At 47.6% G+C, this 27,198-nt stretch overlaps 1 protein-coding gene across 3 annotated transcripts in view; it reads left to right on the plus strand.

Annotated features, from left to right (window-relative positions):
* The window catches only part of CSNK1G2 (casein kinase 1 gamma 2), a 108,452-nt gene that overhangs the window by 59,605 nt on the left and 21,649 nt on the right, over window positions 1–27,198 (plus strand). For 2 of the 3 annotated variants that reach the window (XM_074978083.1, XM_074978084.1), the window contains one exon: window positions 10,336–10,832. In XM_074978083.1, coding sequence (XP_074834184.1) covers window positions 10,646–10,832 — 187 coding nt within the window. In that variant the 5' untranslated portion in view covers window positions 10,336–10,645. Of the gene's footprint in view, window positions 1–10,335; window positions 10,833–27,198 lie in introns of those variants that run through there. The other variant, XM_074978085.1, reaches the window with a different exon arrangement.

The following is a 27,198-nucleotide window of genomic DNA, read 5'->3' on the forward strand; positions in this document are numbered from 1 at the left end:
AGCGCCCCTCAAAGGCAAGAACAGGAATGTGGCCTGAGCAGAGATTTGAAAGCGGGGAGGGAGAAAGGTAGGGGAAGGGTGTATTTAAGCACATGGGGCAGAAGGGAAGGAAGAGGCAGAGGAGATGCCTGCATTGTGGGGTGCAGGGGGATGCTAAAGGAGATCGGGGAGGATAGGGCAATAGAACTAACTTGTGTGTGCAGCCGCACTGCCTTCTACTGCGAGCTCCTCCGATGTGTTTTGTAGGCCCTGCAAGGTGAACCCTTGGAGCTCTGTTTTATGAGTATTCTAATCTCATGCTTCAGTGCTTCAGCTGATTGCCTGAAGAGGTCAGGAAGGAGTCCCATCCCCCACTACATAGTTGTATCTGGCTTTCTTCCTCCTCTGAAGCATGAGATCAGCTAGATGCAGGTGGAATGGGACAGTGGTTTAAACTCCTGTCTTAGCTGCTTGGCTGCTATCTTGCCCATATGGGGAGAATCTAAGTTATGGCCTGATTTAGAGTCAGGAAGGAATTTTTTCCAGGTCGGACTGGTAGGAACATTGGTGGGTTTTTTTTGTCATCTTCCTCAGTATAGCATGCAAGTTGCCTGCACATCTCACCTCATCACTCCCCTGCTCTTGCAGGGGTATCAGGCCCTGGCCTGTGCTTTTGCGGCAGAAACATCTGAGTTCTATCCGTGCAGTTGACCTGAGAGACCATGGGTTTGTGCAGCACAATCCCTGTTTTACAGAGGGAAAGACAAGCTGAGTGACATGTCCGTGGTCAGACTAGGAATCAGATCAAGGGTGAGCGCTGGGGATGGGGTGCGTTCCAGGAGTTCTAGTCAAATCATGCAGAAACAGCAAGTCATGTGGCAGTCTGACAAAGCGGTCTTTGCCCATGGAAGCTAATGCTCCAAAATATCTGTTAGCCTATAAGGTGCCACAGGACTTCTTGTTGTTTTTGCAGACACAGACTAACATAGCTACCCGTCTGATACTGGTCAAATCATGCATTTCCTGCTGGAAACTTACCCTTGCACTTCATATGGAGTGTTAGGTACTAAGCAGCCTTTTCTCTTAACACAACTAGGGCCTGTATGGTTTTTCCCCTCCACTGTTGTTCTGATTCCCACCTTCCATACTCTCCTCCTCCCACCCCATGTTTTTTAGCACAAGAAGCCCTTTTTATTATTAATAGCCATTGAGAGACTATAAAAACTTTTACGAGCCTTGGGCAAACCTCAGAGCTTGCAGTGTGTTCATTTCCTGGAGGCTGTACGGGAGGGGTGTGGGTTTGCTTGTTTAACCCACAGGTAATGCAGAGGCTTAGTTTATGAATCTGGAGCCAGGGCGAAGGTGGGCGTGACTGGAGCCTGCTGAGCTGGGAAAGGAACCCATGCAAGGGGAGGGGCTGGTGGTGGCCGTGGTGTTTGCTTTCCAGATCTGTTTGCTTATAATGCTCAGGGCTGAGCTGGGACAAAGCAGAGGGTGATTAACGTGGTGGAAAAGAGAGAGACTTGGCCTCCCAGAATGCACTTGGCTTTTGCTGACCCTCTGCACTCCTGAGATTGTATTTCACTTCCTGGAGCTGCTGTTCTGAGTCCATCTGCTGGTGGCATTTTCAGTTAATCACGAGCACTAGGGCGTTTGTGCTGCAGAATGAAGTTGTGTGTCTTGGATGAATAGAGCAAGCAGCTTCTGGGTTGGAGACCCGCTTCCAGAGCATGTAAACTGATCCTGGCTGTGGTGGTTTGTTTTTCCTGTGCAGGGGAGGCGAGGATTTAGAATTGAATTGTGCTACCTTAAGTTCAGGGGGCCAACTGGGTTGCACTGTATGGGCATCCAGAGTAAAACTAGAAAGACCCTCTTGCCTTGAGTGAACAGTCATTGTATTGCTGTACTGTCCTCTGCAGCAGCTGAGGTGCTAGCTGTTGTTGATGGCAGGACTCCTGAACCAATCCATTCTGGCCGCTTGTATGCTTCTTGAGTATGAATGTGGACTAAGTGGTGGCACTGAGCGTTTATACTACACACAAGACCTTCGTCTTGGAAGCTTAACCTAAAGGTAGGATACTTGTGTGAAAGCTACATGGGGTAGCCAGGTTTGCAGACACACAATCCACTAGAAAGCCAGGCAGGATGCCTGCTTCAGGGGGATCTTCTAAGATGTTAGTTGTCCACTCCTGTTTATCTGATTTGGTGCATTGTCTTGATATGGTCATGAGGTTGCCCCTTGCAGACAAATGTTCCTCACCAGTGGATTAGCTGTCATCAGACCATGTGCTGACCTTTCGCTCCTGTCTACTTCTTTTGTTCAATGTAGCTCTGACTGTCCATAGGTTATCTAGTGCTGGAGAATGATAGGGATATCTGTCCCCAGGGGAAACAGAGGCAGAATGAGTCAGTGGCAGACCCCAGGTGTCCTCGGTCTGCTGATCTATCCACTTGGCTTTATTGCCTCCCTGGGGATTTTTTCCTTACAAGTGTATTTAAGAAAAATGTTTTTAGTGTTGATCTCTTTACTCTCTAGAGTGTCTCCCCTTGGAGGATGGCTTGCAGATCATATGAATTGAGCCTTACAGCACCACTATGAGGTGCATGAGTATCATCCCCACTGCATACGATGGGAAAGTGAGACACAGAAGGGACATGACTAGCTTGAGGGTACATACCAGGCAGCAGTCCTGATCCCTCTTTCTCTGCTCCAATGTTCTGGTCTAGTGATCTTGTCTTTTCGCCCCTTGACTTTTTTTCTTTCCACCACTGATCTGAGCAGTCGCTGCTGTGACAGGCTGAGACATGAGTTTTCTCGGGTTATACTGCAGATCCAAGCTGAACATGCAGGAGATAAACCAGTTGGCTCCATTCCCTACCTTTTTGTGAGCTGAAAAATTCTGCTGTAAACCCCAGCGAGCTTGATAATTCCTTCCTTTGGAGCTGCATTGTAGGGAAAGGGGGACTGAGAGGTGGCCATGAAATAAAACAATTTGATCCACTATGCAGTGAGATGAGAAGCATGTGTGCTCGTCCTCCTGAGAAAGGAAACTCAAGAGAAGGGAGGAAGTGTCCTTGTTCTGATGTCTAGTTACTCACTGTTTGTATTGAAGTAGAACTTTAAAGGGCCAGGTAAAATCAGGGTCCTGTTGTGGTTGGTGCTCTGTGTGCACGTAAGATAAGGCATCATGTAGAGCACATACACTGCACATGCAGTTGGCATGGGTGTAAATAACATTGTAGCTGCTTAGATGGGTAGAGTAGAATGCATGCTCCCCGAATCCCCTTAGCCTGAGACCCAGCTGGCTGGCACAGGTCGGCCTTGGATTTTTCTTGGCTGTGTAGACATTCCCCTTGAAACAAGGGATCCAGTCTTGGGGGGGCAGCAAGTAGCCTTTAGCTATCCTGGGAACAAAGGAGAGAAGAGAGAGGCTAATGAAGACACAAGGACAAGGATGACAGCAGCAAGGTATGCAAAAGTTAATTGGCAAGCATTGGTATGTAGTACCTTACGCTGCTGTATGTCCAACACTTCATACCTGAACCTGCAAAGTATGTACCCAACCCAGCCTCTCTTGTGGCTGTTCCTGCCATGAGAGAGGCTCCAGTTACAGGGAGACAGAAGGGACCTGGTGGCATTTTTCCTTGCTCTCTCTCTCTCTTCCAGAGCCTTTCACTACAGCATATAGTGCTTGTATTCTATATGCTTCCATTAGTGTAGTCAGAGCCATAGTGACAGATTAGACAAAGCCCTCAAAAGCTAAGTCCGTAGCTACAGGTTGGGTGGAGGGATTATTATCCCAATTTTAGAGGTGGGGTTTGAGGCACAGTTACACTGTGTCAAATTTTCAAAAATGTAAGTGATTTAGGAGCCTGTCCCCTGAGAAGTCAATAGGGTTTGGGCTATAGGTGCCAAAGTCACTTTTTCAAATGGTACAGAAGTGCTTTTGAAAATTTCACCCTTGTGATGTATCGCCCCTTGGCACTATTGTCGAGTGACTTCAGAGTGGGCTCCCTTGGGTTCCCAAGTCACATAGGTTCTTCTGAAAACTTCAGCTTAAGTGACTTGCCCAAGGTCTTCTGGTGAGTAGGTTCCCTGCTCTGCCACAGAGCCTAGCCCTGCCTCCCAGTCCAGCACTATAACCAGAAGCCCACTGTGACACTCACTTGTCTCCCCTTGGCTGGGCAGTCTGCCTCACATGGTATCTGCACCCCATAGTGAGTTTATTGCTCTTCTGTAGCTGCTTCCATCCTGGAACAGTGAAGCTGGTTGTATGCCCACTGTCTGGCTGGCCCCAGGGAGAGGCTGCCTTTCAATGTAGCTCTAGGAACCTTGGTTCTACATACCAGTCCTGCTTGCTGCCCCCCAAGACTGGATCCCTTGTTTCAAGGGGAATGTCTACACAGCCAAGAAAAATCCAAGGCCGACCTGTGCCAGCCAGCTGTGTCCCAGGCTAAGGGGCTGATTCACTGCTGTGTAGATTTCCCAGCTTGTGCTAGAGGACCCTGTGGGTTAGAAGGACTGAAAACCACTTCTGTTGTCCTCTCGGCTTCCCTCTTGAAATGGTGCATGCTGCAAGTCATTCAACCTGCCTGTGCCATTTCAGGCCCTGCTCTGTGCCGCCTTTTCTCCCTCAAGAATGACTTGCTAACTCCATTTCCTTCACCCTCTCCTTTGGATGGAGAATATGGAGAATAATCCATATTGTGGATCCCTTCATGCTTTGCAAACTAAACAGGAACATCTTGGAAGCCCTCAGTGCTGCTTTTTTTTAATGGACAGCATTTATTTATACTGCAATAGCACCTCAGGGCCCCAGTCAGCTACACTAGACACTATACAAGCCAGCAACAAAATGTCAGTTCCTGCCCTCAGGAGCTTGCAATGGAAGCAGTAGAGTCTGTCTGTGGGCCCAGCACCCCAGCTGTCCATGCCCCAGTCTGACCAAAGCTACAACAATGATTAGTCCTGTCAGCCACCCTGCCTCATGGCAGTTTTACAAATAAAAGCAAAGCTTGTGTATGCCCTGGGGGAAGGATAGCTTCAGTGGTTTGAGCGTTAGGCTGCTAAACCCAGGCTTGTGAGCTCAATCCTTGAGGAGGCCGTCTAGGGCAAATAGTTTGAGGGACAGGGATCTGCAGAAAGGGGAGTTTAACAGAGAGAGTCCTACGATGGTCAGAAAGACCCACAACACCTGTGCAAACACTGTTTCTGTCTCCTGTGCCTGTAGCCAGACAGACTGCCTGACCATGGATTCCCCTACCCAGATCCTGGTGTGGTTTTGCAGGGACTGTGGCTTCCAATTCCTACTTACTGATATCCAGGCTGTGGGGACCATCCAGTGTTAAGGTGCCTGCTGGTGGATCTCTCAGGCAGCAGGTAGGAGACCTACAGGAGGAGGTGGCTAAGTTGAGGAGTATCCAAATCCACTAGCAATTCCTAGATAGTATTGATGTGGAGACAGCTGAGGTAGCCAGCCTAGTACACAGGACTGCTGACACACCACTGGTGGAGGAGGAGATGGCTCAGGGTGGACACTGGCAGCTGGTTACTTCTGGCAGTAGGTAGTGCTCTGCCCCTTCTCTGAACCCTCCCACTGTGGTACTAGGAAACTGTTATGCTGTAGTTGATACAGGAGACAGGGAATCGCCTTATACAGCAGAGAAGAAGCCTCATACCCCCAAGGCTGGGAGGTCAGCTGCCACCACTGCGAGGAGGAGACATAGAGTAGTGGTGGTCAGAGATTCTCTTCTGAAGGGGCCAGAGGTGCCCTTCTGTCTCCCTGACACTTCATCTCGGGAGGTATGCTGCCAGCTGGGGACCCGTATCTGAGAGTTACAGAGGTGTTGTTGAGGATCATTTGGCCCTCTGACGACTACCCCGTGCTACTCATCCATGTGGGCGCTAATGATACTGCGAGGCATGACCCTGAGTGGCTCAAGAGTGACTACAGGGCTCTGGAGTACGGGTGAAGGAGTTTGGGGTGCAGGTGGTATTCTCTTCAATCCTTTCTGTCAAAGGTAGGGGCCCAGGCAGAACGGGTGTATCCTTGAGGTGAATGCCTGGCTGTGAAAATGGTGTCACCAGGAGGGCTTTGGCTTCCTTGGCCATGGAATGCTATTCCAGGAAGGACTGCTAGGCAGAGATGGCATTCACCTTTTGAGGAGAGGAAGGACCCTACTTAGACACAAGCTGGCTAACCTACTGAGGAGGGCTTTAAACTAGGTTCAACGGGGACAGGAGAGCAAAGCCCACAGGTAAGTGGAGAGCATGGAGACCAGGGAGATGGGTCGGAAATGGGAGGGAGCACAGGCTATAATGGCAGAGTAAAAAGAGGGTCAGGGCAAAACTGGGAGGCAAGATCAAATCAATATCTTAGATGTCTATATACAAATGCAAGAAGTATGGGTAATGAGCAGAAAGAACTGGAAGTGCAAATAAATAAATACAACTGTGATATCTGGCATCACAGAAACTTGGTGAGATAATACATATGATTGGAATATTGGTATGTACAGCTTGCTCAGGAAGGATAGACAGTGGAAAAAGGGAAGAGGTGTTGCCTTATATATTAAAAATGTACACACTTGGACTGAGGTGAAGATGGACATAGGAAAAGGGTGTGCTGAGGGTCTCTGGGTTAGGCTAAAAGGGGTAAAAAACAAGTGTGGTGTCCTGCTAATAGTCTGATACATGCCACCTACCCAGATGGAGGAGGTGGATGAGGCTTTTTTTAAACAACTAATGAAATCATCCAGGGCCCAGGATTTGGTGGTGATGGGGGACTTCAACTATCCAGATATATGTTGGGAAACTAACACAGCGGGGCACAGACTATCCAATAAGTTCTTGGACAGCATTGGAGACAACTGTTTATTTCAGAAGGTTGAAAAAGCTACTGGGTGAGAAGCTGTTCTAGATTTGATTTTAACAAACAGGGAAGAACTGATTGAGAATTTGAAAGCGGAAGGCAGCTTGGGTGAAAGTGATCACGAAATCATAGAATTCACAATTTTAAGGACGGGTAGAAGGGAGAACAGCAAAATAGAGACAATGGATTTCAGGAAGGTGGATTTTGGTAAACTCGGAGAGCTGGTAGGGTAAGGTCCCATGGGAAGCAAGACAGAGGGGAAAAACAATGGAGGAGAGTTGGCAGTTTTTCAAAGGGACATTATTAAGGGCCCAAAAGCAAGCTAATCTGCTGCATAGGAAAGATAGAAGATATGGCAAAATACCACCTTGGATTAACTGGGAGCTCTTACATGATCTCAAAATAAAAAAGGAATCATATAAAAAATGGAACCTAGGACAAATTACAAAGGATGAATATAGGCAAACAACACAAGAATGCAAGGGCAAGATTAGAAAGGCAAAGAAACAAAATGATCTCAAATTAGCTACTGGCATAAAGGGAAACAAGAAGACTTTTTATAAATACATTAGAAGCAAGAGGAAGACCAAGGATAGGGTAGGCCCATTGCTCACTGAGGAAGGAGAAACAGTAACAGGAAATTTGGAAATGGCAGAGATGCTCAATGACTTCTTTGTTTCGGTCTTCACCGAGAAGTCTGAAGAAGAAATGCCTAACGTAGTGAATGTTAGTGGGAAGGGGGTAGGTTGAGAAGATAATTTTTTTTAAAAAGAACAAGTTAAAAATCACTTAGAAAAGTTAGATGAAACGCATTCTAGAATACTCAAGGAGCTGATAGAGGAGGTATCTGAGCCTTTAGCTGTCATCTTTGGAAATTTATGGAAGACAGGAGAGATTCCTGAAGACTGGAAAAAGGCAAATACAGTGCCCATCTATAAAAAAGGGGAATAAGAACAACACAGAAAACTACAGACCAGTTAGTTTCTGTGCTGGGAAAGATAATGTAACAAGTAATTAAGGAACTCATCTGCAAACACTTGGAAGGTGGTAAGGTGATAGGGGACTGCCAGCATGGATTTGTAAAGAACAAATCATGTCAAACCAATCTGATAGCTTTCTTTGATAGGATAACAAGCCTTGTGGGTGAGGGAGAAATGGTGGATGTGGTATACCTAGGGTTTAGTAAGGCATTTGATACAGTCTTGCATGATATTCTTATCAATAAACTAGGTAAATACAACTTAGGTGGGGTTACTATAAGGTGGGTGCAAAACTGGCTGGATGCCCATACTCAGAGAGTAGTTCTTAATTGTTCTCAATCCTGCTGGAAGGGTATAACACGTGGGGTTCTGCAGGGCTCTGTTGTGGGAACAGTTCTGTTCAATATTTTCATCGATGATTTAGATATTGGCATAGAAAGTATGCTTATTAAGTTTGTAGATGATACCAAGCTAGGAGGGGTTGCAACTGCTTTGGAGGATAGGGTCAAAATTCAAAATGATTTGGACAAATTGGAGAAATGGCCTGAGGTAAACAGGATGAAGTTTAATAAAGACAAATGCAAAGTGCTCCATTTAGGAAGGAACAGTCAGTTGCGTGCATACAGAATGGGAAGCAGCTATCTAGGAAGGAGTAAGGCAGAAAGGGAACTAGGGGTTATAGTGGACCACAAGCTAAATATGAGTCAACAGTGTGATGCTATTGTGTGTAAAAAAAAAAAAAAAGGCAAACATGATTCTTGGATGCATTAACAGGTGTGTTGTGAGCAAGACACGAGAAGTCATTCCTCCACTCTGCTCTGTGCTGGTTCGACCTCAGCTGGAGTATTGTGTCCAGTTCTGGCACCACATTCCAAGAAAGATGTGGAGAAATTGGAGAGCATCCAGAAAAGAGCAACAAGAATGATCAAAGGTCTAGAGAACATGACCTATGAAGGAAGGCTGAAAGAATTGGGTTTTTGTTTAGTTTGGAAAAGAGAAGATTGGGGGGTGGGGGACATGATAGTGGTTTCCAGGTATCTAAAAGGGTGTCATAAGGAGGAGGGAGAGGTTTAGGCTGGACCTTAGGAAAAAGTTTCTGTCAGGGTGGTTAGACACTGGAATAAATTACCTAGGGAGGTTGTGGGATTGCCATTGCTGGAGATATTTAAGAACAGGTTAGATAAATGTCTATCGGGGATGGTCTAGACAGTACTTGGTCCTGCCATTGGGGCTGGGGGCTGGGCTTGATGACCTCTCACGGTCCCTTCCAGTCCTTGCGTTCCATGTTTCTGTGATTCTGTGAAAGCTTGTTGCAATGGGGAGAAGTAGAAAGAATCCCAGACCCTGTCTCTGCAGATGGAGCTGGTTTTGTGCTGATGTAGTTGGGCCTCTGCAAATCCTCAAATATGCCACATGAGGTGAAAAGGGCTCATGCTATTGTGAGTAGCTTCTGGTGTAAATCAGTCCATGCCCTGTTTTACACCAATGTGGTGCATCCACCTGTGGGGAGTCAGGGTGAGGGGCAGGGAGGAAAACTACCACCACTGTAGCTACCTGTATAGATGCTCGTCCAGTGACAGAAAAGTCATACCTGTAACTGACATGGCATGCAGACGCTACTGGGCAGAACTCAGGCTGTAGGACTTCAGCTCCTGCATAGCTAAAAGTTCTCTGACTTTGCTTGTATGCATCTGTTCTGGTGAGCATGAACGCCTTCAGATGCAGGAAATGGCTGTGCTGGAAGATTCCCTTTTAACTGCATAGTAAATCCCAGGGTCCTTTTCCCCATTGTTCCAAAGAGTCTAATGGCAAATGTCCTCTTTCACAGTGACTTTGGGGCCGTATCTGTCCAATCATCTATGGATGACCCCAGGATTACCTGTGTGGAGCTGCTTTCCCCAAGCAGTCCATGCCCACTCCTGCATTACAGCTGTGGGTCAGAGCCCAGAATGCAGTGAGTGTAGTTTTGTCTGGTTGTTGCTTTCCCTATCCCCTACCCCCATTGCAAAATAGAAGTTTTCTGAAGGACTGCTACATAGAGGTACTAATACATGTGTGACCACACCCTTCTCTTGCTCACAGCAAACAGGGGGCTGTTTCATCTGCATCAGAGGGCATTTATCAGCCCAAGTTGGTTTCTTTTGATGCTAACGCATGCAACCCTGCTTCATTAGTATCTGCCATCTCAGAGTCTTAGCACATTTCCTAATGGTAAAGGAGTAAAGCCTCAAGTCCCCTCCCTCCAGCTACATAGCCATCTGTGAAATGAGGAGGATAAACTGAGGCAGAGAGAGGAGTCTGGTGAGTTGCTCGGGGTTCTGTAAAACTAGAAATAGAACCAAGGAGTCCTAATTGCCAAATGGTTGGCTCTGTTTGTTCCACTTCAGTGCCTTCCCTGTCCCCAGCTCCTTTCGTAAAAGCTGGGTGCAATTCGTAACACCCCTTGTGTTATGGAAGCATGCTGCCAGTTCCTTCTGCTAATTTTATCCTTCTGTCTTTTCTAGTTGGGAGCTGAAGGATCTAAGCTGGCAGGACATTCTCCGCAGAATGCGCTCTCCACTGAAGAGCGGGCCAAAGCAGGCGAAGATGAGAGTGCCGGCGGGACCTTCAAAAGCACTAATATTGCAGTAGCCCAGCACCTGTGGGTGGCAGTGACTCCCCCACCCCTCCATCACAGACCGTGATGGTGTATTGACGGAGAGGAGCCTTGCTTTTTTTATTTTTCCTTCCCCTCCCTCCCCCCTCGAGTTTTGGTGGCTTTGGGATTTGTATGGCAGCAGCGTAACCGTGGAGAGGCCGGGGTATCACAAACTTATGGATTTTGATAAGAGAGGAGGGAAAGGGGAGACAGAGGAAGGCAAAAGAATGTCCAAGGCAGGTGGAGGAAGGAGCAGCCATGGGAGTCGCAGCGCAGGGGCAAACTCTGGAGTCTTAATGGTGGGCCCCAACTTCCGTGTTGGGAAGAAGATTGGATGCGGCAATTTCGGGGAGCTCCGTCTAGGTGAGATGGGCCCCTTTTTATTTACATTCTTGCTATGAGTGTGCACTGTGGTTCTCCTGTGAAATCTGTCCAGCTCTTCCCACTTCCCCTTCCTCCACTGGGAATGGTCAGTTAAGGGTGACCAGTATCATTGCTGTTGTCTTTTGTGAGGGTACAAGGAGGAGCCATTCTCTACGCATCTGCCATGGATCTATACAGGGAGCTGTGTCTGGCGGCATTAAGGCTACAAGCCGAGAAAATTGGCTCTTTTATGCAGATGAGGTGATGCGCTGATATACATGTCACAAATTTGTATCGCCTCATTTACATAAAGCCTCTTCCCAAAAATGTGTCCAGCAGGTTCTCCCTAGCACCTTCTCACTGAGTTCCTTTACCATAAAAGCTCTGCTGGCCGGTGTAAAATAAAACCTTTAGAGCAGGATGGCTAATGGTTGGAGGGGAGTTTCTGACCACCCTCTTTGAGCTCCATAGGGAAAACCCGATAATAAAATTGATACCTTTAGTCCCAGTATTTTCAGTCCTGGAGGCAATGTTCCAATACATACCCATATGAATTAGTTTCACAAGTAATCTGCAAAGAAGCATTTGTTTTGGGGAAGTTTTGTGGCCCTGTGTGTTACAGGAGGTTAGACTGAATCATCACAGAGATCTCTGGCTTCAGAATCTAAATCAACACCATCTGTTCCACTATACTCCAGCAAATACCTGTTGTGGGTTGCAGTGGACCGCTGTGCCTGGAAAGAGCAGTGTGGACAGGAGTCTCTTGACCACATTCTGGCTTCCTCTAATGCAGTGGTTCCCAAACTTTTCGGCATCATGCTCCCCTTTTGATTTTTGAGAAACCCTCATGCCCCCCCGCCTCTTCTTTACCATCATCCAACCCAGCTTTTAACGAAAAAGTCAATTTGTATTTTAAAATAAATACAAAAACTTGATATAAAAATGTTATTGAAAATTAAAAATAAGCACGATAGCTTTTCTTGGCCCCTGCCAGGTGCCTGGTGCAGCCCCAGCTGGCCAGCTGCCTGAACCCCATGTTAGCCACCAGATCTGACTGCGACAGCCACATGCCGACCTGAGACCTGTGCTGCCGGAGCCGCCCACCTGAGCCCTGCGCTTCCAGGACCTGCTGCCTACCCACCAGCTGCCTGCCCTAGCTACCCACACACACTTGCCATCCCAAGCCACCTGAGCTCCACACTGCTGGGGCAGCCACCTGCCTGCCAGCCTGAGCCGCCCGAGTCCCGTGCTGCTGGGGCCAGCCACTAGCCAGAACTGTCTGACCCCTGAGATGCCAGGACTAGCTGCCCAAGAACTGCGAGTCCCACAAGCTGGCTGGCTGCTCCACTCTTGTAAACCCCATGAGCTGCCTGCCCAACCCCTCCCATCCTACAAAGCCAGACACCACCAGCCCCCCTCTTACCTCGTCTCCCTCACCTGAGCTGGGCACCCCCCAGCCTCCCATCTAATCCCATCCTCCTCCTCCCTTCTCAACCCGCACTCACTCATCTTTGCAGAAGGCAGCTAGCTCCATGTGGGTCTCTGCTGGCTGCCCGCTTTTAATAGCGGCTGCACCAGGTCACCCATGTAAAATGGAAGGGGCTGAGAGCCAGAAGAAAAGGCTGGCTCTTTCGTCAGGTAGGGGGAATGTTGAGGGAGGGGCTGAGTTGCCTCACACACCCCTCCAGTTTGGGAAACCATGCTCTAATAGCAGGCCCTCCAAGGGATCATAGGTAGACAGCAATAGGGCGAACTGTGGGGGAGAACAGCTGCTCCAAGCAGCGTCTGGGAAAGAGGGTGAGAATGAATGTTTGCTTCTGGACAGAAAACACAGCAACTCTCGTCAAAAGTGCTCAACTCTCTGCAGAGATAGGGTTTTAATATCTTTGGGCACTCCTCCCACCCCGCCCCAAATTGACATAAATTAGGAAACTTTGAACAAAGCATGTGCTTTTGAGGTAGGAGGGAGGCAGTGAGGGCCATTGCTCAGTGACAGGTTTTCGCCAAACTGCAACTCTTGTTTTGGACCATGCAGTATTGGTGTCCTGTGGCCTCGAAAGGCCCCTTGCAGTCTGGGATTGCTGCAGTGCCTCGAGGAATGCAAATGGGACTCCAGTGTCTTGAATGAGTATTTGCCAGGCCAAGAATATTTGAAAAGTTGACTGTGCTGGAGGGAGAATTGATGTAGCTCAGTCCTAAGAGCTAGCTGGCAGTTTGGGGATTCCAGCATCACCTGTAGCCCTCCAGCATCTCTCCAGATTGAGCATACAGCCAGATGTGGCCTTTCCTTCATGCCATCTGCCAGTGAGAGGAACCAGCAAGTGGGATGGTGTCTGTAGCTGTCCTGCCAGTGAGGCAACATGGCTAGAAGGAGGGACAGAGCATGGCCATCTCCTTGTATTTCAATACGCTGACTATTGAATAGAGCTAATGTTAGCTCTGCCTAGCACAACAGACTTCGTGGTGCCTGGCAAACCATCCCACTCCCAAATTCTCTGATGCGATCACAGCTTAATTGCAAGGCTTGGGAAATGTTTTGTTGGAAGCCCAGCCAAGTGGTTACTGCCTTTGAGAAAGTGGGAAGTCAGTCTCTGGGTCTTGGAGGAGGCGTCTAAGCTGCTCCCCCCAAAAAACAGACAAGCTGGGGCTTTCTGCACCACAGCACCTTACAGTGTCTGGAGGCAACAGGGAGACTTACAACCAAACCCAGCAAGGCATTCCCTCATCTGCTACTTCTGAGCCCATGGATGGAGACAGCCCAGTGTCAGGAGCTACCCCAGCCCTGCAGCTGCTGTGTTAAATGCAACTGGTGGCTGAGAGGAAACAAGAAATCTGACTGCTGAAGATCCCCAGTTAGGAAGAAATCCTGTCAACTCCCTCTTCCCCTGGCCTGATGCGCTTCACCTGGCAAATTACTTGGCTGGTACACACGTACTGCTTTGCCAGGTGGTGGTTCCTGGATGTTCTGGTGTGTCAGCTTTCAGCCAGTGTGTGTATGATAAATGGGAAAACTTCCACTCCAATCCACAGGATTGCCTCTGGGAAGTGAGGAGGAGAATTGTCTCTCTTAGATTTCCCTTGTACCAACTGCCCAGCCAAATGATTGTTGTAAGGCCTGGGCTAAACTGATATGGGATAATCTTCCCCTTCTGCAGCCTGTTGCAACTGAGGAGGGATCTCCAGAATCATGTCCCCAGTAAATAGCTCCAGTTCTTGCCTCTGCTGCCCATCAGGGACTTCTCAAGCTGCAGCAGAAATAAATAGACCAAATAAATCATTTTACTGCTGCTTGCAAGGTTCTGAGTAGCACAGGAGAAATGGGCAATGTCCTGGTCTGCATTTTGCTGCAGGTCTGAGCAGCAGGCAGAGCCCAGGAGCAGGCTGCTTGCAGACTCAGGAATACGACACTGCATTGGTTCGTTGGTTCACAGCTCTATGCTCAGAACCTTGAGGGTTAGAAAAATAACTTTTTCCACTGGAAGTTGAGCCTCTGCACAGGTTGATGGTACTTGTTGGGGTGGGTTTTTTTTACGTGCCGTGGATGTTCAAACATAGTGCATGGGCCTCCTAGAATAACTATGTAATGTTATTGATGCTTATCTGTAAAATGTCATGATAATACAGGCCATTGGGCTGGTTAGGGAGTGTCCCAGAACAGAGATGTAGGCCAGAACAGTTTGGTCTTCTTGATCCTAAAATCCAATTTACTACTTCCTGAGAGATGCCATTAACTTATTCAAGTCTCAAGAATGACTTCAGGACTCAACTGAAAAGTTACCACTCATCAAAAATGGAGGCCTCGATCCATGCACCTGCTGGAACATGTGTGAATGAACCAGAGTGGCACCATATGACTGGAGAAAACGCTGCCTGCTCAGAGATCCTTTGGGGTGGATGTAGGGGACAAGGTGGGAGAAGCAAGCAGATAATGGCAGAGATCTTTGAGTTATCTTTGTTGAAGGACCAAGGACAGCGACTAAGGAAGTCTCAGTATCAAGTATAAATGAGAATATCTGTTGCTCTGTTTGTGCACATGCTGTACTCATCCCCACAGTGATCATTGGTAGGTGAGTCAGTTTGAAATGTTCTGTGAATAATGAAGCACCCGAAGAAAAACTGGTTGCAAAATCCAAAATTTTGTTTTGGGTTTTAAAAAACAGACCTTTGGACTTGTTTCCAGTTTGAAGGGGAATTTGCTTGTTTTGAAAATGTTATTGAAACTATTCATGTCCAAAATTGTCTTGTGTGGTTTGAAAACAGTTTCAATTCTGGGGGAGGACAAAATCATAGAAAACCGGCACATTTCAGAAAGGAAAGTTTTCAGTGGACAATTTCTAGTTTGTGACATTGACCAGGTTTACCACCTGAGTTTTGAAAGCTAGTGCTTCTTTCTATTTGGAGCGGGGAGGCACCTTAGATCTCAATTGCCTGTTTTGGGGCAATAGTGCCTAAGGTGCTAAAAATCAAAAGCCGGTTCTGAAAATGTTGGCGAAGGGATATGCTGAAAGCCAGAAGGAGAATGAAATCCAAATAGCAGGAGTTCTGGCTCCCCATTCTCTGTGTCTAGGGCAGGGGGTTTTCTACCTTTTTTCATCTGTGAGCCCCTACACACATTGAATTGAGGTGTTTGGAAATCTTAGAGTCTGTGTACACTGAGGTTGAAAACATGGGTCTTGGCATGTTACAGTAACACTAAGGCCTCAGCTGAGACCAGGTCTCTTTTGTGTTACGTGCTATACAGTCACTGAGTGAAAGAAGCAGTTCTCGCCCCAAGAAGCTTGCAAGCTGTACAGCCAGAACTTCCTCACTGGCTTATAACCATGTAAACCAGGACAGCAGGAAAAGAGACTGTTCAGAGGGCTGGGTTTGTGAGGGTGACCAAGGCTCTGCTGAGTGCTGCAGTGTCACCAAGGTGCTGCCGAGTGCCTTTCTCAGACTGCCCACCATAGTGTTACCTGGTGGCCTCATGCTGGAGGGAAATGGGGGCTTGGGTGAAGAGTAACTGCCTCAGACTGCAGGTGAGCAAGGAAGCTAAGGAACCTTACAGGAACCCCAATCCCTTTTTCTCCAGGGGATTTTGAACTCTGATTGTCCAGGGATTAAACAGTCTCTGGGGCCTGGTCTGCACTAGGAGATAAAGTCAAATTTAAGGCTCTATGATCAATTTTAAAAAACTCTGAATACACACTAGCACTCAATAAGTTGATTCTAAGCAGCTAGAATACCGACTTCTGTACTTCAGACTTCCCAATGAAGTTACTTGAAAAATCAAACTTACAAGGTTGAGCTAAAACAGTGTAAATTAACCAGGGTTAAAATTGATTTTATTTGTCTCCCCAAACTGTCCCACAGTGCCCCTCCAAGCGTCCTTTCAGGTGAGCAGGAAGTAGGAAACAGGAAGTTACTTTACAGAGTACCAGCGTGGAGCCATCAGGAGAGCCAGGGTCTCAGTTCATCTTGCAGGCTTGCCTGCTCAACCACACAGCAAGTGGTGGCTTGGCTGGGAGGACCAGACAGTGGGGCAGCATGTCCTGCGCAGGGCGAAGGCTTCTCCCCTGCACAGGATATAGCAGGAGAGGCAGATACATTTTCTTCAGTGCTTCACATTTGTATGTGGAAGCTCTGCTCCCTCACAAGTGCCTTGCATTTGGATGTCTAGCCCCCACCTCACCATGGGTTCTCCCCAGCTCCCCCTCTGCAGCACCATGCGGTGGGTGTCATGCCTGTTTGAGAGGCAGAGAAACTTCTTTTCTGTGGGTCACATTTGTACAGGGGCAGCCCCCCTTTCCCCACAGGTACCATGCAGTTGGTGGTCTATCCCCCCCTGCACCCTACCATACCACATGACTGCCCCTGACCCAATAAAAACAGGTGTCACGATGCAGTGTGGACCATGTTCCCAGACAGCAGCCTGTCCCAATTTTGTGTGTGGTGAAGGCTCTGAAGGTGGCAAAAATTTTGGGAGGCTGGCTATTGTCAGGGGGAAGTCCAGTGCCTGCACCATGCTAACAGGAGCCTAGGTTTGGGGGGATGGCACTGGCCAAAGCTACATTGTGGGGTTTCCCTCCCGGTTCACAAAGTGTATGGCTCAGTCCAACCATACAGTGTCCTGTTAGCTGCATTTCACAGGGGGAAAACAGAGACCTGGAGAACAGGCAGTGAAGACAAGAAAATGTACAGGTTTCCTGAAATGCTCATAAATTTGTTACCTGAGCACCTTTTTACCAGTCCTTTTGGCTGCTGTACCAATTTTTCAAGGTATTCTTTCCCTTGGGGACCACTGAGGTTCCTGTTAGTGTGGCACAGACAACCTAATAGGTGGGACTGACAGCTCCCTGACCTGCTACCCTGCCCAGTGAAAGGTGTTCTTTCCCCAGGGGACCACTGATTTTCAAAAGGGAAAGAGAGACTAATCGCTAGAAAGTGAGGCACTCTCTTTCCTTTTCTCCTTCTGACTGCTGCTAACCACTGGACACAACACCCTCTGGGATTCCCCACTTTTCCTAATTTCTATCTGAAAATTGGCTGTTTGGCTTCAAAGGGAGGGGAATGAGGGCAATGCATTCTGGGAAGATGAGGATGGATGCTACATTTGGTTGAAAGGTCTGTAGTGCATAAGATTGAAACAATATCTCATTGGGGAAGCACTTCTGGAAAAATGGATTGTTTGTTTTGAGGGCAGTGCAGTGTTTGAAGCTATCACATTCCCACAACCACTTGAAAGGAATTTTTTCTCATAATACAGCAGCCAAAAAACCCAACATGCAACAGGACTCAGGGAACTGTGGAATAGGTTCCCACAATGGACTGCTGCAACAGTCGAACTTCAGCAATTAATGGGGACACACTGAGTCGATTTTGTGGGCAAGTATGGACAATCAACTTGAACTCTGTAAAATCTAGTGTTACAAATTCAACTTTGATAAATTCAACTTTAGTGTAGAAAACCCTGGGTCTCATGCCCAGATGTCAGGCACTGATGTCGTTTGTTTGCCTAGAAGAGTTGTCTGTTCCTCTTAGATACATGTCCAACCAGGGTGACCCACCTGCCTCACCTATTCCAGGCCAGCCAGCAGCAGCCTCACCCATTACCATGCCATCTTCTTCATTCCTCCCAGAAGTTTAATTTTTTTGCTGGAAACCTGAGTCAGCTTCAGAGTATATCAGCTGGAAAACATGGAGGGAGCTGCAGGATCCCCTTTTTTCCTCCATCACTCACTCCTCTTGAGTGGTAACCAAGGATCAACCTGGAGCCTTGACAAGGCTGCTTCCGTGGCAGGGGCTGATGTTGCTGCTTTCTGAAATCTGAAGCAGGAGGAAGCTATTTACAGCCAGTGTGGCCAGTGGGCCATGTGCCACGTTTTCCAAAGCAGTCCTGGCACTGGGCTACTGAGCAGCTTCTGCAGAGAGGTTGTGAAGTGTGCAACCATCTGCTTCCACTGACTGCCGTGAGCTTAGGATGAGAGCAAAGTGACTGGCTTGTTACCAGGGTGGCTTGTGCCCAACGGGAGCAGAAGAAAAGCACTGTTACGTGTCTCAGAGTGCTAGCCAAGAAGCAGCAGCTATGAAGACGGGCAGCTGTGTGCAGGGTCCGTGAGGGAGTTGGTACGCAATGGCTGTGTTAGGGTCTCATACGTCAAGGCCCTATTTCTTTTCCTCTTGGAATATGAATGGAGGCCTGAGATCCTGGAGCAAGGTTTCTGCCTCCCCAGGAGGATGGCTGTCCTGCTCTCAACCTAGAAAGTTTACAAACCACATCCATTATTTGAATCTAGTGCCCCTTTGAAAGGGTCTCCAGACTCCAGGGTGTCTGTGTGTGGCTGCCTCATTCTGTCCCAACAGTTGGCACGAGGATCAATGGATTAGCAAGCAGTCCTGTAGCACCCTAAAGACTAACACATTTACTCATTAGGTAATGAGCTTTCGTGGGTAAGATGCACTTACTCAGAGAGCTGTGCAATTGTAGTAGTATTGTCAAGGGGCTGCTCAGAGGAAGTGGGTCTTACCCACCAAAGCTCATCACCTAATAAGAAAATTCTTTTAGTCTTTAAGGTGTCCCAGGACTGCTTGTTTTTGTGCAGCTGCTGACTAACCCGGCCATCCCTTGGAGTCTATTATATGTTAACAATTAATTTATACCTCATCAGCTTGTATAGATGGTTGGGTTTGTTTACCAATATGCATTCTTTTGCATTTATCAACATTGAATTTCATCTGCCATTTTGTTGCCCTCTGTAACTTCTCAGTCTGCTTTGTTCTCAGCTGTCTTAAAGAACAAACAAACCCTCCAGGTTCTCAGTGCTGATCGGGTTTCAGTTACTTCAGGGAAGTTTAAAGCTGTTTTGTATGGGGATTGTTTTTTAGTATGGAAACCATTTTTCTGTTGGTCTTGAAGGAGCCATTATAGATAAAATTGGTCCTGAATCTAACTTAAGTTGTACTCTTCAAATTCTTTGCATATTCTGGTGCCTAACTTTATGTGGAGCTGTGCTGGTTTCCTTCTGGCAACCAGTGGAGTAAGTTTGTTTTTTGTTTTTTTTGTTTTTTTTTCCTAACGGCAGCAAGCCATGTGAATGGCGGGCGGGGGGGGCGGTGATTTTGTACTATACCTACAAGCACTGCCTCAGATAAGGGCTGCCTTACTTGAGGCTGTCTAAATATACATAATGAGAGTGCGTGGCTACCCCAAAGAGCTAATGATCTAAACCAGGCATGGGCAATCATGAATAATGGATGGGCCGCATGAGTGGCCCTCCTCTGCCTCAGAAGGCTGCAGTAGCCTGTGGTCCTCTGGAGCTACATCTGCAGCCCTGTGTCCCCGCTCCCCATCTGTTTCCATGCATCTCTTGAGCACTGGGTCACCAGAGCCCCACACTTACCTGTTCCTCCCCCTCCCTCCCAGCACTTTCAGAATACTGCACATCACCTGATTTGTGCCCTGTTCCCCACTCCTCCCCATCCTCTGAGAGCTGGAATGCCTTGACTCAGCTGTTCGCAGCATTCCAGTTCTTGAATCAGGAGGCAGGAAATGGGGATGGACAACGAATCAGGCAACTTGGGGCTCCTCCAGAATTGCTGGGAGGGAGTCGGCAGCAGAGGAAGTATGAGGCTCTTCTGGCCTGGTGCGCAAGAGGCAAGCAGGGAAGGGGGTATCCAAAGAGGCCGCAGGTTGCCAATCAATGATCTGAACAGACAAGGAGTGGGATGGGAAACTTGCCCAGAGGGGACATGGGCTGTGCTATATTCTCACAGGGAGGTCAGTAGCAGAGCTAGGAACTGTGCCCTTGTCACCAGTCCACCGAAGTAGCCTCAGAACCCTTATTTCTCTTCTCCTGCTTTGGAGCATGTGTGATAGAAAGTCAGAGGCAGGTTGGTGTGATATGCAGAAGCAGGTGTCAAAACGGCCGTTTCCAAGCTCATTTTGGAAAGGAGAGGGTGAAGTGGGAAGTTATTTAAGGGGTTCAGGGAAATAAACACCTTAGCTTTTACCAGTGTTGTTGTTACAAATGAGATTTCACATGGTCTCTTGCCTAGTTATGCCTCTGTGGTATAGGCCTGCCCCAGTGTAACCTTCCTCTGGATGTAGATGTTTCCTCTGAATGTCTTGCTTCTGTGCAGAGCAAGCAACGCCTTGCATCAGCCAGTCCCACAAACCAAACTATTTTTGTTTTCTGGTAGCTCTCATCTCGACTTTTTTTTTTTTTTTTTTTTTCTGAAAACCACATTCACTCATGCAGATTCTGTGGTACTTCCTGAGAGCGCCTGTGTCAGTAACAGCTGTGTGGTTCAGGTTGCCTATGGACTCTTACAAGATCACAGTTCTCTCTGTGAAATGTGCAGAGCAGGGGAGGGAAAATAGCAACTACCAGAACCATTTCCCATGGTGATCCTAACTCCATTCCTGCAGAGCAGAGGGTTTCCCACACTGTGGATGTAGTGTTCCTGTGAAAGAGAGTCCCGGCTCCTAGCCCTCCCCCCTTCTATTTGTTTTGTTACACAAAAAGGGCCCTGCCCTAGGATGCTATCTTTAAGCCCCTAGATCATGGTTTCCCACACTGGGGGGCATGCCCCCTAGAAGGGTGTGAAGAAATTCCAGGGGGGGGCATGAGGTGACCCAGCCCCCCTGTCATTCTCCCACCCCAAGGAAGAGTTGGCCTTTGCTTCCAGATCTGGCAGCACAGAGCTCAGGCATGTGGGGGGCTGGCATGGGCAGCTCTGGCATCTGGTATGGGGCTCAGGCAGCTGGCCAGCTGGGGCTGCTCCAGGCAACCGAAAGGGGCCATGAAAAACTATTTGTGCTTATTTTTAGTTTAAAATGACATCAAGTTTATATCAAGTTTGTGTTCATCTTAAATTGCAAATTGAATTTTTTGTTAAAGGCGGGTTGGATGGTGGTAAAGAAAAGGTGGGGGAGGCATGAGGGTTTCTCAGAAATCAAAAGGGGGACGTGATGCTGAAAAGTTTGTGAACCAGTCTCCTAGATGAAACCTTTAATAATGATCAAATCCTTCCTCCCCCCAACTCCCACCCCTCTCTAGGTGTTTTACTGTAGGCATGGGAGTAATACTGATTGGCTGGTTACGGTACAAGTTACCTGCTCTTCGTGCACCTATATGCAGATTAGGTGATTCAGTCTCAAGATCAGAAGTGTAAGCTAGGTGCCCAGTAACTCTGGATGCCAGTAGAGCACCTGGCTGAGGGTGGTGCTGTGTAACAATCCAGGCAGGCGGGCTAATACAGACAGGTGATTGGCAACTGTAGCCAGCAGGGAGCAGTCATGATACGTGTGTATCTCCGGTCATCCACACTAACAAGTTCTTGTTTAGAACAGTCACAATCCCACTGTTCCACCCACTTGGCTGCATGTGCTAGATGCTGCACTACGTCAGCTACATTGCTGTCACCTATCCAGGGTTTTGGCCCTGCCGTCCCCCCTGGGTGTCCTGCAAGGTGTGTCATATGCTTTCCTCTCCCTGCAGACCTGTGTAAGCAGGGGATAGTTGTGTGGCAGACACCCTCCAGCATTGCCCATCTCAGGTCTCCCCTCTCCCCAGAAAAATGTAATGGCATCTTTTTGACCATTGGCTGCTTGTAGTAATATCGGCCACCTAGGGCAGCAGCAGCTGAACTGCAAGATTTAACTTGAAGCAAGTGTATGCAGGGTGAGAATAGTGGTCACTATCACATGAGCTGTTGTCTTCAGGGCTCGTGAGGTTGCTGGAGGGTCGAGTGCTTCACAGGCTTAGAGCTGGGCTGAGATGAGCTGCCAAGGGGCTTTGGAATTTTCATGGCATTTATGCAAGCCTGAAAAGTCTGGAGTTGGTATTTGAACAGCATTAGCCACATACTGGGGCCTCTCCTGCCAGCTGAGATCTCAAAGCTGCAGCAGCAGTTGGCTTGGGCAGAAGTGGGAGGGAAGATTTCATGAGGAAAGCCCAACAGAGCAGTGCTAGTGTTTGACCCGAGCCAGTAGTGCCCAAATGCCCCAGTCAAGCAGAGGAGAGTTTAGCATAGCAGCCCTCTTCACCCACGGGCCTTGGAGGGAGAGGCAGAACCTTAGGCCCAGATCTTCAGAGGCATTTCAGCACCTAATTCTCATTCGTTCCTGGACCCCTGAAGATGAAGGCTGAAGTTCCTATCATCTATCAAAAGTCCAATATTGATCTTGTCCTTGTCGCTCTTCTCCCTGCAGTGTCAAGGGGCAGCTTCCTATCCTGGCCTCAGTTATCACATCGCTGCTAAAAAGCTGCTATGTTCCCCACCAGGGGTGACTGTGTTTCAGGGTTGGGTGAGGTGCTCCACCCAGCAGCAGACTGAAGTTTGCATTGGTTAAACTACAGATAACAGCTGGGAGTACTACAGCAGAGCTAGGCGAGAGAGCCTGGCATAGAGGGCTGGTTCACTGATCCCTGGGGTGATCTGTTTTCTGGGGGTATGTCACATAGCCAGATGTGAGAGAAAAGGTAATTTGAGTGGGTCTGTAAATTCCATGCCCCCAACCCATAAATGGCATGGAGCCTTGAGGACCAGGGCAGTTCTTGCCACTACTACTGATCTTTCACTGTTCAGTGTTAAGGTGATGCCCCCTGCCCACCCCGACCCCTCACATGTCCATCAGCTGTGGCCCTCCTCTCTGCTGGTGGGGTACTGTGATGGAGGACTCCAGGCGAGTTTTGTCACCTCACAGAAGCTTTTGTAGCTGCTGTGGCCTCCATGCCATCTCAGCTAGAGCTGATCCTAGGATGGGGTGCGAAGCCAGCCTCTCCGTCGCCCTGACCATGCTTAGTGATTCTTGCAGTCCAGCCAAGGCCAGGGAGGTGGAACAGTTTGCGCAGCAGGAGTGCTCAGAATGGGGAGAGGGAAGCTTCTGCCACGGGCTCCCTGTTTACTTTCTACACTTTCCTGCCCCCTTCTAAGTGTTCCCTCTAATCTTTGCCATCCATGCGTGGATTTTTTCTGTCCATGTGTTGAACAGTTTTAGGGCACCAAGGTATATGTGAATGTTCACCACCACAAGGAAAAAAACTAGCTGTGGGGACTCTACTAGTCAGCTGGGTGACATCTGAATCTTCCAAGGAATACTGCTCCCCTCCTCACCCTCACGTATTTGTGGCATATGCAAAACACTGAGGCTATGCTGAATGAAAGAAGCACCCTGGATGTGTTAACCTTCCCTGTGCTTCTATAATTAGTGCTCTGTGTCCAGGTACTTGAGGCAGCTGTCACTGTAAAGGAGCTTGGCAATTTGGGGGTGGGGGAGATGTGGAGCTTGTCAGATTTGACCCCTTGACAGGCTTATATTTTCCTTCTGTAAAATGGGCACACAGGTGTTTCATGAAAGTTAGAACTAGAACCCGGGTGTCCTGCCTTCCCATTCTGTAGCTAGTGCACATACCTTCCTGTGCTGTCTCATGCTATCTATCTAGAATAGATAATGCTGCTTATCTGGGCCCTGCTTACCGTAATAGCCAAGTATCATTCTCATAAGAGGTGGGGAAGTAGCCTCCCCACTTCACAGATGGGCATGATGTTGGTGACTTGACCTACTCAGGATCAGGCGTCTGCAGCTGAGATGGGACATGACCCCAGGTCTCCTGAGGCCTAGTCCACAGTCTCTCCATTAGACCATCCTCCTTTCTATTCCAGTGAGGGAGATAGAATGGCTTGAAATGTAGCATTGCTCTGTCATAGGACAGGGTTCAGCTCCTTGAAAGGCCAGCCAACACCTCATGGAAAATTGTACCTGGTAGGAGCAATTCTGTCCGTATGTCCCATGCATTTCTCTACTTGTCATTCTGCCACGGACACAGTTTCACAACAACTGTCACAAGCAGACTGCTCTTGCTGCTTCTGGTTGGCAGCAAGAGCCCGATGGACTCCCATGCACCAAGAGCTGTGTCTGAGTAATTCAGTCACAAAGAGAAATTAGACCTGTGCACATAACATCTGATACCCACACTGCTTAGCTGTGCCTGAGTCACGTGGCTCATGGCTTTCTGTTCAGTGATCCGCCTCTCAAAGGGAGACTGCAAAAATTAGCTCCAGCGCATTCAGAGAGGTCAGTATTTGTTCTGGAAGGAGATGGATGAAATGGAAGTTTAGATCTTTTGGGATATAGATCCCTTTTCATTCTCTTCCTAATGAGGCCCTGGGATGTTACTGTATGAATGGATAGGGGAACCCATTTCTAAGAAGCATGCCTGCTTGTCACTGGCTGCGGTAATATAAGCCCTGTATTGTGGGGCAGCTTCCTTTTATAAGTCCCTGGGCATTTGTCATGTACCACATCTTTAATATTCAAACCACTTATTGAGGTGTGAAATTTGAGGTACCCAAGTTTGGCCAAAATGTCGTTCATCTCCAAGAAGGTTTCAGTAAGTCTCCTGTAATTTATATTCCAAAGGATGGTTCCCCATTTCAGCCTCAGCTCATGGCTCTGTCTGAACCCCAGCCTCCTCTTCTTCTTCCTTCTCAGCTGTGCACATCAAACACCATCCCGAGGAGAACCTTCAGACTGCCTCACAAACCCAAGTCTTCAGCTGGAGAGGTTGAACAGAGCATTAAGTGGCAGAAGGAAGGGTGATAGGCTAGTCCAGAAAGTTTGGTTTGGCTTTTAAAGTGAGAGATTATTTAGCCTGTAGTAAGTAATAATCACTAGGTTTTCCTTTTTCCCTAGATGGCAGGTGTGTGGCACACGTTACCCCCTCATGCAGAAGACAAGTACATCATTAATGTAACTCTAATCTTCTCCCACCACAAAGACTTTTGTATTGGAGAGGCAGCCGTGTTAGTCTGTAGCTTCAAGAGCAACAAGAAGTCTTGTGGCACCTTATAGACTAACAGATATTTTGGAGCATGAGCTTTTGTGGGCAAAGACCCACTTCATCAGTGTTAATCTCAACTACTGACCTTCCACCTTTTTCACACATAGATGGACAAGGCATTTTTTCCTGCCTCCTGGCAAGCAAGACAAAATAACTCTCCAACTCTACTCTGTGCTGATTAGGCCTCAACTGGACAACTGTGTCCAGTTCTGAGCACCACGTTTCAGGAAAGATGTTGACAAACCAGACCTGCTCCAGAGAAGAGCAACAAAAAATATTAAAGCTCTAGAAAAGCTGACCTCTGTGGAAAGATTGAAAGAACTGGGTTTGCTTAGTCTGGAAAAGAGGTGATTTGAGAGAGGGAACATAACAGTTTTCAAGTACCAAAAAGGTTGTTACAAGGAGAGGGGAGAAAATTTTTCCTTCTTAACCCCTGGTGATCGGACAAGAGGTAAAGGGGTCAAATTGCAGCAAGGGAGGTTTAGGTTGGACATTAGGAAAAATTTCCTTGCTGTCAGGTTGGTTAAGCACTGGAATAAATCCTAAGGAGGTTGTGGAATCGCCATCATTGTGGATTTTTTAAGAGCAGGTTAAATAAACATCTGTCAGGGATGATCAGGTGCTTGGTCCTCTCACGAGTCCAGGGGACTGAACTTGATGAAGTCTTGATATCTCCTCTAGTTCTAGTATTCTAAGATTCTGCTGTTTCCATTGTTTGTTGCAAAGGAAAGTGGGCCAGCTACTTCAAAAGTTCTAGCTCATGATCTCCAGTGGCAGTATGGGGACAGAATGACTAAGAAATGCTGTCAGGGACTATTATACCTTATGATCACTGCCTTGGCCCATCTCCCTAGCAGTACATGGGCACTCTGCAAGTGTACAGACACACCACTATATACATACATATAGTAATTAAAGGACACTATAAAAATAAAAAGTACCAGCCTTGTTAGAGTTGCTGGCTTTAAAGGGGGAGAGGTTCATATTTCAGTGTTAGGTTGACAAGTCTGTTTCTGACACTCTGTGTAGAGACAAGGAGTCCAGAGGCACCTTGAAGGCCTTTATTATTGCATAAGCTTTTGCGAGTTGCAATTCATGTAATCTGATGCATGAAGTGAAAGAAAAAGAAACACAGTAGGGATATATAGATGGGAGTATTAACATCCTAGTGAATTCAATCAGGGTGGATGTGAATAAGAAGGTGAGAATACCTAAAGAGGAAAAGTACTTTTTGTAATGACAGTGAGGAATCCTGTGTCACCTTAAAAACTTATTGGGCATAAGCAAGTTGCATCTGACAAAGTGGGTTTTACCCACGAAAGCTTATGCCCAAATAAATCTGTTAGTCTTCAAGGTGCCACAGGCTACTCACTTTTGCAGATACAAATATGGTTACCTCTCTTAGACTTATTGTAATGAGAGAGCCATTCCCATTTCCTATTCAGACCCATTCTGATGGTGTCAAATGTGCATATCGATTTTGGCTCAGCAGTTTTATGTTCCAGCCTCTCTTTGAATTTTTCTTGCTCAAGGACAGCAATTTTTGAGTCTGTAACTGTGCCCAGGAAGGTTAAAATGATTTTTGTATGTTGCCATTCTTGAAGTCTGATTGTCCATTTATTCTGATGCATAGACACAGTCTGGTTTGACCAATGTGCGTGCCAGAGGGGCATTACTGGTGCATGATGAGATTATCACATTAGTACATATGCAGGTAAATGAGCCTTTGATGGTGTTGCTGATGTGTTTAGATCCCATGATGGTGTCACTTGGTTAGATGTATGAACAGAATTGGGAACAGAATTTGTTTCAAGGATTGGTCCCTGGATTAGTGTTTTTGTTGTGGAGTATGGGTTGGTGGTGAGTGTGTGTTTCAAGTTGAGGTACTGTCAGTAAGCAAGGATTGGCCTGCCTCTCAAGAGCTGTGTCTACACGTGCACGCTACTTCGAAGTAGCGGCACTAACTTCGAAATAGCGCCCGTTGCGGCTACACGCGTCGAGCGCTATTTCGAAGTTAACTTCGACGTTAGGCGGCGAGACGT

This window comes from Carettochelys insculpta, chromosome 27, assembly GCF_033958435.1.
Source record: "Carettochelys insculpta isolate YL-2023 chromosome 27, ASM3395843v1, whole genome shotgun sequence".
Classification (NCBI taxonomy): domain Eukaryota; kingdom Metazoa; phylum Chordata; order Testudines; family Carettochelyidae; genus Carettochelys; species Carettochelys insculpta.